Here is a 13,902-nt window from a genome sequence, read left to right on the forward strand (position 1 = left end):
TCTCCCTGTGTCACTCCCCCTGCTTCTGCTCGCGCTCTAAATAAATAATAAAAATCTTTAAAAAAAAATGAATTTTCAACTCTTTGTGAAGAAACTGTTTTTGTTCAGCGAACTGATAACATGAACATAGGTATGGAGAAATGTCTCCTCCATGAAAGACAAGGCATTTCCAGATTGCTGCTTATGTCCTGACTTCCTGGACGGCTGCTCGCACGGTGGCCCCCTGGCTCTTCCCCAGCGTAACTTGGAGCTTGCGTGTGAGCCCTGAGTTGGGGTCCTCCCCACCCGGGTCAGGATCCGGCTCTGATGGCCCAGTCCTGGGACACAGCCCTGGGGGGGGGGCTCCTGCTCCAACACCTCCTTCCCTGCTCGGTCAGGGTGCTTGAGTGTGGAGGTGTCTGGGATCTGAGCAGGTTTTCTGGGTGAGACCGGGTTTCTCTGTCAGCTGGTACATAGCGTAAAGTGCAGAGCTAGATGCAGGCACATGGTGACACTTTTCCTTCTCACTAAAAGGAACCATCTCAACATTTGATGCAGATCTTACACTTGGGGTTTTCATTTCCACCTCTGGATATTCGTGACGTGTCCAGATGCGTGCTCTTATAAAACAGCGGTGCTGGTGTTCATTCTGATTTAGAGATGGAGCAAAGGGGCCACGTGAAGGCCAGATGCCATATTCTGTGTTTAAATGCTAATTACTTGTTAGCTACTATGCTTCGATAGATGCTGATATTTAAGGTTCAGAAATGATGAATTCCTTTTAATTTTCAGTAATTGTTCATATTCTTTTTTGAACTGATTTTTTTTTTCTTATTTAAATTTTTCTTGTTAACATACAGTGCAGTGTTGGTTTCTGGAGTAGAATTCGGTGATTCAGAGAAATGATGACTTCTTCATTACCTTTATAAAACAGGCAACGTCTACTTTGACCTGCAGTCGAGAGGAGACAAGTACGGCAAGCTGGTCAGGGTGGTCCCCGGTCCCGTCAGAGAGCCAGGTGGGTGGACCCCAGCCTCCCACTTCGGGGTCTGGGGGCTGAAGCGCAGGCTGGGCCTCTCAGACCCAGTGATGGCGCCCGACCGTCCATCCCAGCAGTGTTCTAAATGTAACTCATTGTTCAAAGAGAGGGAACTTTGGAATGTGAAGTCCCTCGGCAGGTTGTGAATCTCCTCCCGCCTGCCGGGTCCTTGGCTCTCCTCCGGGGGGAGGGCACCATCGCCTGGCCACGGGCTTCCCACGGGAGCACACAGTCGTGCTGTTGCGTTTTAACGCTCTCCGCCATCTGGCTGTTGTACTCAGTTCCATCTATAGTTTGCCGTATAGTAAGTCCCCGTAGGTATTTTACCATATATTACATTCCTGGTGTATTTTAATTTATTCCTCCACTCTGTTCTGTTCCAATGATTGTTAGATTGAAGTCATTTTTATGGAGAAGTATGTACATAGAAGTAAATGGAAAATAATTTTTAAAAATTTAAAATTAAAAATAATTTCAAATTAAAAAAAATACTATTGAAGAGAACCAAATAAAGACAAGCAAAAACCCCAGAGACAAATTGTCCAAGTAATTTCTGTCTTTAACCATTATCCTCTGCTCTATAAATGATGCCATTTGTTTTTTCATTTTTTATTTTTTCAAGATTTTACTTATTTATTTGACAGAGAGCAAGAGAGAGCTCGAGCGGGGGGAGGAGTGGAGGGAGAAGCAGGCTCCCCACTGAGCAGAGAGCTGGATGCGGGCCTCGATCCCAGGACCCTGGGATCATGAGCTGAGCTGAAGGCAGACGCTTAACTGACGGAGCCGCCAGGTGCCCCAGCGATGCCATTTACATTTAATTACTAACAGTATTGTTTATTTTGACAGAGAGAGACACAGCGAGAGAGGGAACACAAGCAGGGGGAGTGGGAGAGGGAGAAGCAGGCTTCCCGCGGAGCAGGGAGCCCGATGTGGGGCTCGATCCCAGGACCCTGGGATCATGACCTGAGCCGAAGGCAGGCGCTTAACGACTGAGCCACCCAGGCGCCCCTACTAACAGTATTGTTTGACGCCTCAGAAATGGTGTTTGTTACTCTTACTCATGAGTATCCGCTCCCTCCTGAAGGACCAGAACCAAGCACCGCTAGACGGCACGCACGTGTGGGTTTGCCGCTGTGCCCTAGGGAAGCAGAGGACATTTTCTGAGACACACGTCCTAGCATCAGCGGTGCTTTTGTGTTTTAATAGACTTTAGGGGCGCCTGGGGGGCGCAGTCGGTTAAGCGCCTGACTCTTGGTTTCGGCTCAAGTCATGATCTCAGGGTCGTGGGATCAAGCCCCGCGTTGGACCCCATGCTCAGCAGGGAGGCTGCTTGAGTTTCTCTCTCTCTCCCCTTCCCCCGACTCCCCCCCCCAAATAAATAAATCTTTAAAAGACAATAGCCTTTATTTTAGGGTGCTTCTAGGTTCACAGCAAAGTTGACGGTTAGGAGTGGGGGTATCCCACGTCCCCCGACCCTGCTCACACACAGCCTTCCTGTTACGAACGTCACCAGAATGGGACGTCTGTCACGGCGGATGTACCTGTATGGACACGTGACCCCGAGTCCGCAGTGTCTGGGAGGGTTCGCGCTTGGTGCTGTGTATTCTTGGGCTGGATAAATGTGTGACGACACATGGCACAGAACCCCCTCCTGGCCCTCAGCCCTCCCTGAGCTCCAGCTGCTCAGACTCCTCCCTCCTCACCCCTGGCAGCCCATGATCTCTTACTGTCTGCATCGTTTTGCCTTTTCTAGAATGCCATAAAGTGAGAGCGTACACTCAGTGGCCTTTTCGGACTGGCTTTTTTCACTGAATACACATTTAGGTGAAAGTGTGCATTTAAGCCACCAGGTCCCATGGGGACCCAGGCAAGGGCAGAGCCCCTTGGGGACCGGGGACGCAGCCACCCTCCGTGTCTCTATGGCTTGATAGCCATTTCCTTCCGGTGCTGAGTAACACTCCCTTGTCCGATGCGGCACGGTTGGCGTATCCACTCATGTCAGGACATCGTGGCCGCACCAAGTTTTGGAGCAGAGAGAGCCCAGGACCGGCTTGTATGACCGTGGACCGTCCCCTAACCCTCTTCTGGGTTCTCTTGCTCCTCCAGTGTCATTGGTGCTCTGTGTAGTTGTCTTTTTGGGGGAGAAGGTGCTCTGAAACTCACCCGCTGGCACACCTAGCTTTCTCAGGAGGAGAATAAGGAAGGAAGGCAGCTCAGCTCATGCGTCCCTAGGAAGAAGCATCAGCGTTCACCGTGCGAAATCTCGGCTCTTCTGCTCGCTGAAACTGGCCTCACCGTGTTTTAGATAAAGGTGTTGGGTGGTCCTTCCGGCCGTCACGAGGGGAGAAGAGGAGCGTGAGGTCACGTGCTGGAAGGAGCAGCATCTTTGGGATGTCATGGCCATGCTGTGTGGGTCTGCCTTTTAGATTCTCGCCCCTGATCGATCATTTGCTGTTGGCAGTTGATTCCGACAAGCGGCACGCCAGCGACTTTGCCCTGTGGAAGGCAGCCAAACCCCAGGAGGTGTTTTGGGCCTCTCCTTGGGGAAAGGGAAGACCCGGCTGGCACATCGAATGTTCCACCATCTCAAGGTAAGGTTCTGTGTTCTGTGCAAGCTCGCGCAGTGCCCCACTTGGCCAGCAGAGGGGGTGGGTGTGCGCAGCTGCGTGGCGGGGCTCGGAGGAGGCGCCAGGCTCCCTAGGGAAACCCGACCCTTGCCAAGCAGCTTACCTGTCCACCATCACTGCCTGTCCTTTTTATTTTTGAAGGTTTTATTTATTTATTTGGTAGAGATAGAGGAGCAGGGGGAAGGGGCAGAGGGAGAGGGAGAAGCAGGCTCCCCGCTGACCAGGGACCCCCCCAACGTGGGGCTCGATCCCAGGACCCTGGCATCATGACCTGAGCCGAAGGCAGACGCTTAACCGACTGAGCCCCCCAGGCGCCCCTCCCCTCCACCCCCTGCCTGTCCTTTTTAGTAGAAAGTCCTGCTTTACAGTTCAGTTCTTGATTGTCACAGGACAGTTCATCTGTGCCTCTGTCTTTCCTCGGCGGTGGGTGTAGGGAGAGGTCCCTCGGGGACAGGACCACCTTCCTCTTTTTATTTTATATTAAGTTTTTAATTTTACTTCCAGGGTAGTTAACATAAAGTGTTACAGGGCGCCTGGGGGGCTCAGTCAGTTAAGCGTCTGCCTTTAGCTCAGGTCCTGATCCCAGGGTCCTGGGATCGAGTCCTGCATCGGGCTCCCTCTCCCTCTGCCCCTCCCCCTGCTTGTGTGCGCTGTCAAATACATAAATAAAATCTTAAAAAAAAAAAATACAGTGTTATATTAGTTTCAGCTGTGCAGTGTAGTGATTCAGCGGTTCTGTACATTACGTAGTGCCCATCGTGATGGTGTGCTCTTAATCCTCATACCCTGTGTCCCCCTGCCCCCCACTCTCCTCCCCTCGAGTGATCATCGGTGTGTTTTCTGTACTTAGGTATATGTCTTTCTCTGACTTATTTCGCTCACCATTATGCTCTCTAGATCCATCCATGTTGTTGGAAATGGCAAGATTTCATTCGTATTTATGGCCAAGTACTATTCCATTTTACATATACTACATCTTCTTTATTCATCTATCAGTGGACACTTGGGCTGCTTCCATAGTTTGGCTATTGTAAATAATGCTGCAATAAACATCAGGGTGCACGTATCCCTTTGAATTAGTGTTTTTGTATTCTTTGGGTAAATATCCAAAAGTGCAATTGCTGGATCGTAGGGTAGTTCTATTTTTAACTTTTTGAGGAAACTCCATACTGTTTTCCAGAGTGGCTGCACCAGCTTGCATTCCCACCAACAGTGCACGAGGTTCCCCTTTCTCCACATCCTCTCCAACACTGTTTCTCGTGGTTTTGATTTTAGCCATCTGACAGGTGTGACTTGATTTTGATTTGCATCTCCCTGATGATGAGTGATGTTGAGCATCCTTTCATGTATATTGGCCATCTCTGTATCTTCTTAGGAGAAATGTAAGTTCATGTCTTCTGCCCATTTTTTAATTGGATTATTTGGTTTTGGTGTGTTGAGTTGTATCAGTTCTTTATGTATTTTGGATACTAACCCATTTGTTGGGCATGTCATTTGCAAATGTCTTCTTCCATTCTGTAGGTTGTCTGTTAGTTTTGTTGATTGTTTCCTTCGCTGTGCAAAAACTTTTTATTTTGATGAAGTCCCAATAGTTTATTTTTGCTTTTGTTTCTCTTGCCTCAGGAGACAGATCTAGAAAGATGTTGCTATGGACAATGTCAGAGAAGTTACTGCCTGTGCTCTCTTCTAGGATTTTGATGGATTCCTGTCTCGCATTTAGGTCTTTCATCCATTTTGAGTTTATTTTTGTGCATGCTATAAGAAGGTGGTCTGGTTTCCTTCTTTTGCATGTGGCTTGTCCAGTTTTCCCAGCACCATTTGTTGAAGAGACTATCCTTTTCCCATTGTATATTCTTTCCTGCTTTGTCAAAGATTGACCATATAATTGTGGGTTTATTTCTGGGTTTTCCATTCTGTTCCACTGATCTATGGTATCTACTTATGCCAGTACCATACTGTTTTGATGACTACAAACAATATAACTTGAGTAATATAATTTGAAGTCTGGAATTGCGATCCCTCCAGTTTTGTTTTTCTTTTTCAAGATGACTTTGGTTATTTGGGTCCTTTTGTGGTTCCATACAAATTTTAGGATTCTTTATTCTTTATTGTTACTGTTTATTCTGTGAAAAATGCTGTTGGTATTTTGATAGGGATTGCATTAAATGTGTAGGTTGCTTTGGGTAGTGTGGACACTTTAACAATATTTGTTCTTCAGCCCATGAGCATTGAATGTCTTCCATTTCTTTGTGTCATCTTAAATTTCTTACATCAGTGTTTTACAGTTTTCAGAGTAGAGGTCTTTTACCTCTTTGGTTAGATTTATTCCTAGGTATCTTATTATTTTTGGTGCAGTTGTAAATGGGATTATTTTCTTAATTTCTCTTTCTGCTGTTTCATTATTAGTGAATAGGAATGCAACAGATTTCTGTACATTGATTTTATACCCTTTGACTTTATTGAATTCATTTATCAGTTTTAACAGTTTTTTTCGTGGAGTGTCTAGGGTTTTCTGTATATAATATCATGTCATTTGCAAATAGAGATTTGCTCCTTCCTAACCAATTTGGATGCCTGTTGTTTCTTTATGTTGTCTGATTGCTGAGGCTGAGATTTCCAGTACTGTGTTGAGTGAAAGTAATGAGAGTGGACATCCTTGTCTTGTTCCTGACCTTATGGGGAGAGCTCTCAGTTTTTCCCCATGGAGTATGGTGTTAGCTGTGGGTTTTTCATATATGGTCTTTATTATGTTGAGGTATATTTCTTTTAGACCTGCTTTGTTGAGGGTTTTTTATCCTGAATGGGTGTTATACTTTGTCAAAAGCTTTTTCTGCATCTATTGAAATGGTTGTATGGTTTTTATCCTTTCTCTTGTTGATGCGATGTATCATGTTGATTGTTTTGTGAATATTTAAACCACCCTAGCAACCCAGGAATACATCTCACTTGGTTGTGGTGAATGATTTTTTAAAATATTTTGTTGGATTCAGTTTGCTAGTGTTTTGTTGAGGACTTTTGCATCTATATGCATCAGAGATACTGGTCTGTAGTTCTCTTTTTTAGTGATGTCTTTGTCTGCTTTTGGTATCAGGGTAATGCTGGCCTCACAGAATGAGTTTGGAGTTCCTCTTCTATTTATTGGAATAGTTTGAGAAGAATATGTATGAACTCTTCTCTAAATGTTTGGTAGAGTTCACCTGTGAAGCCATCTGGTCCTGGACTTTTGTTTTTTGGGAGTTTTTTTTATTACTTGTTTTGTGGTTATTTTTATAATTCTTCTCTGATCCTTTCTTCTCTTTCTTTCTTTCAAGGTTTGCTGGCTTTCTTTAGTGATATACTTGAATTTCTTTCTTTATTTTTTGCACATCTATTCCTGGTTTTTGATTTGTGGTTACGATTAGGTTTTTATGTAACATCTTCTGCATATAGCAGTCAGTATTAAGTTGCTGATTCCTTAAGCCTGAACCCATTCTTTACTCCTCCCCACGTTTTACCTATATGGTGTCATACTTTACTTCCTTTTATTCTGTGACTCCCTTGACTGATTTTTTACAGATATATTTATTTTTACTGCTTTTGTGTTTCCTCCTTTTCATACGCTTAGTTATGGTCTTTCCTTTCTACTGAGCGAGTCCCCTTTAATATTTTTCTTTTCTTTTCTTTTCTTTTTAAGATTTTTAAAATTTATTTATTTGTCAGAGAGAGAGAGAGAGCACAAGCAGAGGGAGTGGCAGAGGGAGAGGGAGAGGGAGAAGCAGGCTCTCCGAAGAGCAGGGAGCCCGATGTGGGACTCAGTCCCAGGACCCTAGGATCATGACCTCAGCCGAAGGCAGATGCCCAACGACTGAGCCACCCAGGCATCTCCCCTTTAATATTTCTTACAGGGCTGATTTAGTGGTCATGAACTCCTTTAGTTTTCATTTGTCTGAGAAACTCTATCTCTCCTTATTCTGAATGACAGCCCGGCTGGATAGAGTATTCTTGTCTGCAGGTTTTTTTTTTTTAACCTTTCAACACTTTTTTTTTTTTTTTTTTTTGACAGAGACAGAGAGAAAGCATGAGCAGGGGAAGTGGCAGGAGGAGAGGGAGAAGCAGGCTCCCCAGTGAGCAGGGAGCCTGATGCGGGACTCAATCCCAGGACCCAGGGATCATGACCTGAGCCAAGGGCAGACGCTTCACCGACTGAGCCACCCAGGCGTCCCTCTTTCAGCACTTTGAATATATCATGCCAATCTCTGGCCTGCAAAATTTCTGCTGAAAAATTCACTGGTAGCCGATTGGGGTTTCCCTTGTGTGTAACTGTCTTCTTTTCTCTGCTGCTTTTATTTATTTTAGGGAGAGAGTGTGTGAGAGGGGGGAGGGGCAGAGGGAGAGAATCTTCAAGTAGACTCCACACTAAGTGCAGAGCCTGATGTGGGGCCTGATCCCATGACTCTGAGATCATGACCTGAGCTACCCAGGTGCCCCCCCCCCGTTTTTTTCTTTATCACTGTATTTTGCCACTTTATTTACTGTGTGTCTTGGTATGGACCTCCTTGTGTTGATTTTCTTGGGGGAATCTCTGCCTCCTACATCTGGATATCTGTTTCCTTCCCTAGATTTAGGAGGTTTTCGGCTATTATTTCTTCAAATAAATGTTCTGCCCCCTTTTCTCTCTTATTCTGGGATCCCTATAACATGCATGTTGTTATGCTTGATGGAGTCACTGAATTCCCAAAGTCTATTCTCGTTTTGCATAATTTTTTTCTCTCACCAGCTCAGCTTAATTACTTTCCATTACTCCATCTTCCAGGTCATTAATTAGCTCTTCTGCTTCCTCTGGCCTGCTATATATTCCATCCAGAGTATTTTTAATTTCATTTATTGTGTTCTTCATCTTTCGTTCTTTTTTTATCTCTCTGTTAACAGTCTCACTGATATCCTCCACTCTTTTCTCAAGCCCAGTGAGTATCTTTACAATCATTACTTTAAATTCTCTTTCAGGTAGAGTACTTATGTCTGTTTCGCTTGAGTGTCTTCCTGTGGTTTTGTCCTGTTCTTTCATTTGGGACATACTCCTCTGACTCCTCATTTTGTCTAACTCTGTCTGTTTCTGTGTGTTAGGAAAGTCAGCTACATCTCTTGCTCTTGAAGGTAGTGGGCAGGGGCAGACTTTTAACAAGGGGCGCTGGCCCATTTCCACAGGGGATGCACAGCTGCTGTGGAGACTGGGTGGCTGGGGCTGCTCCACAGGGTGTGTGGGTCTGGGGTGCAGTTTAACCAGCCACCCCACCAGGATCGAGGCCCCACAAAATGCATGCGTTGGGAGATGTGGTGTTGGTGAGCTTTATGCCAGTCTTCTGGGGGAGGGGACCCACAGCTCTGGGGCTAAGACAGCATGGGCAGGGCGCTTGGTATAAGAAATTGAGATAGTGAGCATCAGTGTGGCACTGGTTCACACAGGTGGCTGTGTGTGCTGAGGAGCAGGGAGGGAAATGGTGCCTTCTAGGTCCTGGAGGTTTCTGGAGGGATCTCCCTGCGATCCCTGCCTCTCCAGGGCTCTTTGTCAGGTGTCTCTTTAAGGGTGGGAACTCAGCTTCCTAACACCCTCCTGGCTCTCCCAGAGCCTAGCTGTTGATTTTTAAAATTCCCGCTTTTCGGGGCATCTGGGTGGCTCAATCGGTTGGGCGTCTGCCTTCGTCTCGGGCATCGGGCTCCCCGCTCAGCGGAGAGTCTGCTTCCCCTCTGCCTCTGCCTGCCACTCTGCCTACTTGTGCTCTATCTCTCTGTCAAAATCTTTAAAAAAAAAAAAATTCCCGCTTTTGTGTTTTAAAGATTTATTTATTTTAGAGAGAAAGAGAGAGTGTGCAGTGGAGAGGGACAGAGGGAGAGGGAGAGAGAGTTCCAAATAGACTCCGCAATGAATGTGGAACCTGACCCAGGCTCGATCCCACGACCCTGAGATCATGACCCAAGCTGGAACCAAGAGTCACATGCCCAAACGACTGCACCACCCAGGCACCCCTAAAATTCCAGGCTTTTAAGTCCTCCTGGTTGTAAGAACTCATGAAATTCTGCCCCTCTCACTTTCAAAGCCAAATGATACAGGGATTTATCTTCCTCATATGGACTCACCAGCATGATAGTCTGTTTCTTGCCCTTCTCCCCGCCACCCCCTTCCCCACTGTGGGCTCCCTCCAGACTGCAGACAGCCAGGCCCTTTTAGCTCCTGTGTCTTTGCCCTTCCTACCCTCTTTGATGTGGTCTGTTCTCTCCCTTTAGCTGTGGAGTTCGTTCTGTGAGTCTTTGGGTCATTCTATGGATTATTTACACGGATATGAGTATTTTCTAGTTGTATCTGTGGGACGAGGCTAGCTTAGGGTCTTTCTACTCCGCCATCTTCTCAGTCTCTCCCTGAACCACCTTCCTCTTACTTGCTGCTCCCCCAGAGATGGTTGTGGATCAGACCCATCAAGCACCACCCCAGCTTCCACTTTGCTGGCTCCTCAGTCTTCGGTCTGCCCACCTTCCAGCTCTTCTTCCGGAGCAGCATCATGCACTGGAGATCCTCCTCTGTAGACTGTTCCTCTGGTACTTCCCCTGGTTCTCCTGGTGGCCAGATGCGCCACTTCTTGTGTGTGCACGTGGTGGGGTACAGGAGACAGCTAACTGCGTGTGCTCTTCTGAACAGGCACGCCTCGTGTTACTGTGCTTTGTAGATACTGTGTTTTTGCCGATTGAAGGTCCGTGGCAACCCTGTGTGGGGCAAGTCGGTGGGCATCAGTAGTATTTGCTCACTTTGTGTCTCTGTGTCACGTGTGTGTAATTCTCACAGTATTTCAGGCTTTCTTATTATTATTATATTTGGTATGGTGATATGTGATCGTAGTATTGGATGTTACTACTGTGATTGTTTGGGGGAACATGAACCATGCCATGTTCCCGTGCCCCACTGTGAGATGATGAACTTAGTCGACAAATGTTGTATGTGCTCTGACTGCACCAGAACTGGCTATTCCCCCCTTGCTCTCCCTCTCCTTGGGCCTCCCGATTCCCTGAGACACAACAGTGTTGATTAATAACCCTCCAATGGCCTCTAAGTGTTCAAGTGAGGAATTCATACATCTCTCACTTTCAATCAAAAGCTAGAAGTGGGGGCACCTGGGTGGCTCAGTCGTTAAGCATCTGCCTTCGGCTCAGGTCATGATCCCAGGGTCCTGAGATCGAGACCTGCATGGGCTCCCTGCTCAGCGGGAAGCCTGCTTCTCCCTCTCCCACTCCCTCTGCTTGTGTTCCCTCTCTCGCTGTCTCTATCTCTGTCAAATAAATAAACAAAATCTTTAAAAACAAACAAACAAACAAAAGCTAGAAGTGATTAAGCTCAGTGGGGAAGGCAGGTTAAAAGCCAAGAGAGGCCAAAAGCTAGGCCTCTGGTGCCAAACAGTCAGCCAGGTTGTGAGTGTAGAGGAAACGTTCTCGAAGGAAATGAAAAGTGCTACTCCAGTGAGCACACAAATGATAAGAAAGTGAAACAGCTTTACTACTTACATGGACAAAGTTTTAGTCATCTGTATAGAAGATCAAACCAGCCACAACATTCCCTTAAGCCAAACCTAATCCAGAGCAGGGCCCTGACTTTCTTCAGTTCTGTGAGGGCTGAGGGAGGTGAGGAAGCTGCAGAAGGAAAGTCTGAAGCTCGCAGAGGCTGGTTTATGTGCTTTAAGGGAAAGAAGTCTTTTCTACAAAAGTGCCAGTGCTGATGGAGAAGCTGTAATAAGTTCTCCGGAAGATCTCGCTAGGGCAGTGAATGAGGGTGGCTGTGCTAAACAACGGATTTTCAGTGTAGACAGAATTCCCTTTTTCTGGAAGAAGATGCCCTCTTGGTCTTCAGTGGCCGGAAAGAAGTCAGTGCCTGGCTTTATAGCTTCAAAGGGCAGGCTAACTCCCTTGTTACGGGCTAACGCAGCCAGCTGGTGACTTTAAGTTGAAGCCAATGCTCACTCACCATTCCAAAAGTCCTAGGGCCCTTAAGAATTATGCTAAATCTACTCTGTGCTCTGTAAATGGAACAAAATAGCCTGGATGACAGCACATCTCTTTACAACACGGTTTACTGAATATTGTAAGCCTACTGTTGAGACCTACTGCTCAGAAAAGAAGATTCCTTTCAAAACCCTACTGCTCATTGACGATGTACCTGCCACCCAAGAGCTGTGATGGAGATGGACGAGATTAATGTTGTGCTCACACCTGCTCACACAGCATGCATTCTGCAGCCCATGGAACAAGGAGTACTTAAATAGTGCGTTTTGTAAGGCTATAGCCACCAAAGAAAGTGATTCCTCTGATGGATCTGGGGAAGTAAACTGAAAACCTTCTGGAAAGGATCTGCCAATGTATATGCCACTGAGAACATGTGGGATTGATGGGAAGAGGTCAAGTGTCAACATGAGCAGAAGTTTGGAAGACACTGATACAACCCTCTTGGATGACTTTGGGGGTTTTGAGACTTCAGCGGAGGAAGTCACTGCAGACATGTTGGAAATAGAAGAAGAACCAGAATCAGAAGTGGGGCCTCAGGATGGGACTGAATCACTGCGATCTCATGATAAAACTTGATCTGTTGAGGAGTTGCTTCTTACAGATGAACAAAGAACATAGTTTCTTGAGATGGAATGTTCTTCTGGTGAAGACCCTGTGAAGGTTGTTGAAAGGGCAACAAAGGATTTAGAATATGACATAACCTGAGTTGATCAAGCAGTGGCAGGGTTTGAGGGGATGGACTCCAGTTTTGGAAGTAGTTCTGTGGGTACAGTGCTATCAGACAGCATCACATGGAACAAATCGTTCGTGAAAGGAAGAGTCCATCGATGTGGCGAACTCTATTGCTGTCGTACTGTAAGAGCCTGCCATGGCCACCCCCACCTTCAGCAGCCACTGCCCTGACGGGTCTGCAGCCGTCCCCATCGGGCAAGACCCTCCTCCAGCAAAAAGACTACAGTTCGCTGAAAGCTCGCAAGATGGTTAGCATTTTCAAGCAATAAAGTGTCTTCTCATTAGCGTGTGTACATTGTTTTTTAGACAATGCTGCTGCATACTTAATGGACTACAGGGTAGTGTAAACATCACTGCTGTATGCGCTGGGAACCCCGAGAGTTCATCTGACTCACTTTATTGTGATACCCGCATGATTGTGGTGGTGTAGAACTGAGCCCGCGGGGTCTCGGAGGCAGGCCTGTCAGGTCTTTTCCCGCTCAGCACTGGTGCTGAGAACCACCTGTGATGGTTCTCCCGCCATCATGCCTTGGCGTCGTGGTGCTGCGCTGGGTGGGCAGACCATCGTGCACTTAGCTAGGACCCTACAGATGAGCATGTAGTTCCCAGTGGTTTGCTCTTACAAATACCTGCAGTGAATAACCTTGTACATTTATTTTCTGTCTGGGGAGGTGTGAGGGTTTTTAGTATCGTTAGTAGCCCATGATTTCCACATATCTGATGGGTTTCAGCTCATTGTAGGCGTTTACTTTAATGAGCAGTTTTAAAGATTAGAAACATATAGAAAATATAATTAAGATGAACATTTCAGACTACTGGCTACACCCAAACTTGAAGATCAGCAAACACAGTTCTCCAGTTGGTCATCGTGTGTGGTGCTGTTTGCTGGCCGAGTCTGAGCGTGCGCGTCAGAAGGAACAACCGTCCTAGGAGAGTGCTGTGCCCCAGACGCTCACCCCAGCCTGGTTTCTCCTCGGTGGACATGGAGCGGACACTCCCTCCCCAGGTGGGAGCGCCTCGTGCTCCATGACCTGCCTACCCAAGTCATGTTCGTTCTGCTGAGGACCTAGGAGGGGCGCTACATTTCCCACCAGGCCTCCCCTACTGCCCTCACCTGTGGTGATGTCCATAGGACTCTTCTGGAAACGCACCTGGGAATTCCTGAGACGTCACGAAGCAGGGCCCAGCTTTGCATTAAAAAACCATGTCCAGCCCTCAGTCCCTACTGCACACACTTATGTGTGTTTATAAATACTTTTGACTTAAGAGCAATGTGGGGTATATATTGGATGGTAAAAAGATATTTATTTTGTAGATTCAAATAATTTCTCTACAGTAGGTAGAAAAGATTTAGTAAATTTCAAATGTAATGTTACCATTAAATGTTTTTGTTGAACTCTAAATAATGAAAATAGACTTGTATTCCTTCTTGGTGTTCTCTTGTTTTCAAACAGGTCTAACTTACAGACAAGATAGAGACTAATATAATGAACACCATAGACC

General features: G+C 46.4%; 1 protein-coding gene across 1 annotated transcript in view; it reads left to right on the plus strand.

Moving 5' to 3' along the window:
- CARS2 (cysteinyl-tRNA synthetase 2, mitochondrial) overlaps positions 1-13,902 on the plus strand; it is a 49,632-nt gene that overhangs the window by 13,593 nt on the left and 22,137 nt on the right. The window contains exons 6-7 of the mRNA XM_045869709.3: positions 914-997; positions 3,480-3,609. Coding sequence (XP_045725665.1) covers positions 914-997; positions 3,480-3,609 — 214 coding nt within the window. The remainder of the gene's footprint in view (positions 1-913; positions 998-3,479; positions 3,610-13,902) is intronic.

Source organism: Mirounga angustirostris, unplaced genomic scaffold (assembly GCF_029215605.1).
Source record: "Mirounga angustirostris isolate CCGP_5_RB_7025 unplaced genomic scaffold, mMirAng1.0.hap1 SCAF_3, whole genome shotgun sequence".
NCBI lineage: Eukaryota > Metazoa > Chordata > Mammalia > Carnivora > Phocidae > Mirounga > Mirounga angustirostris.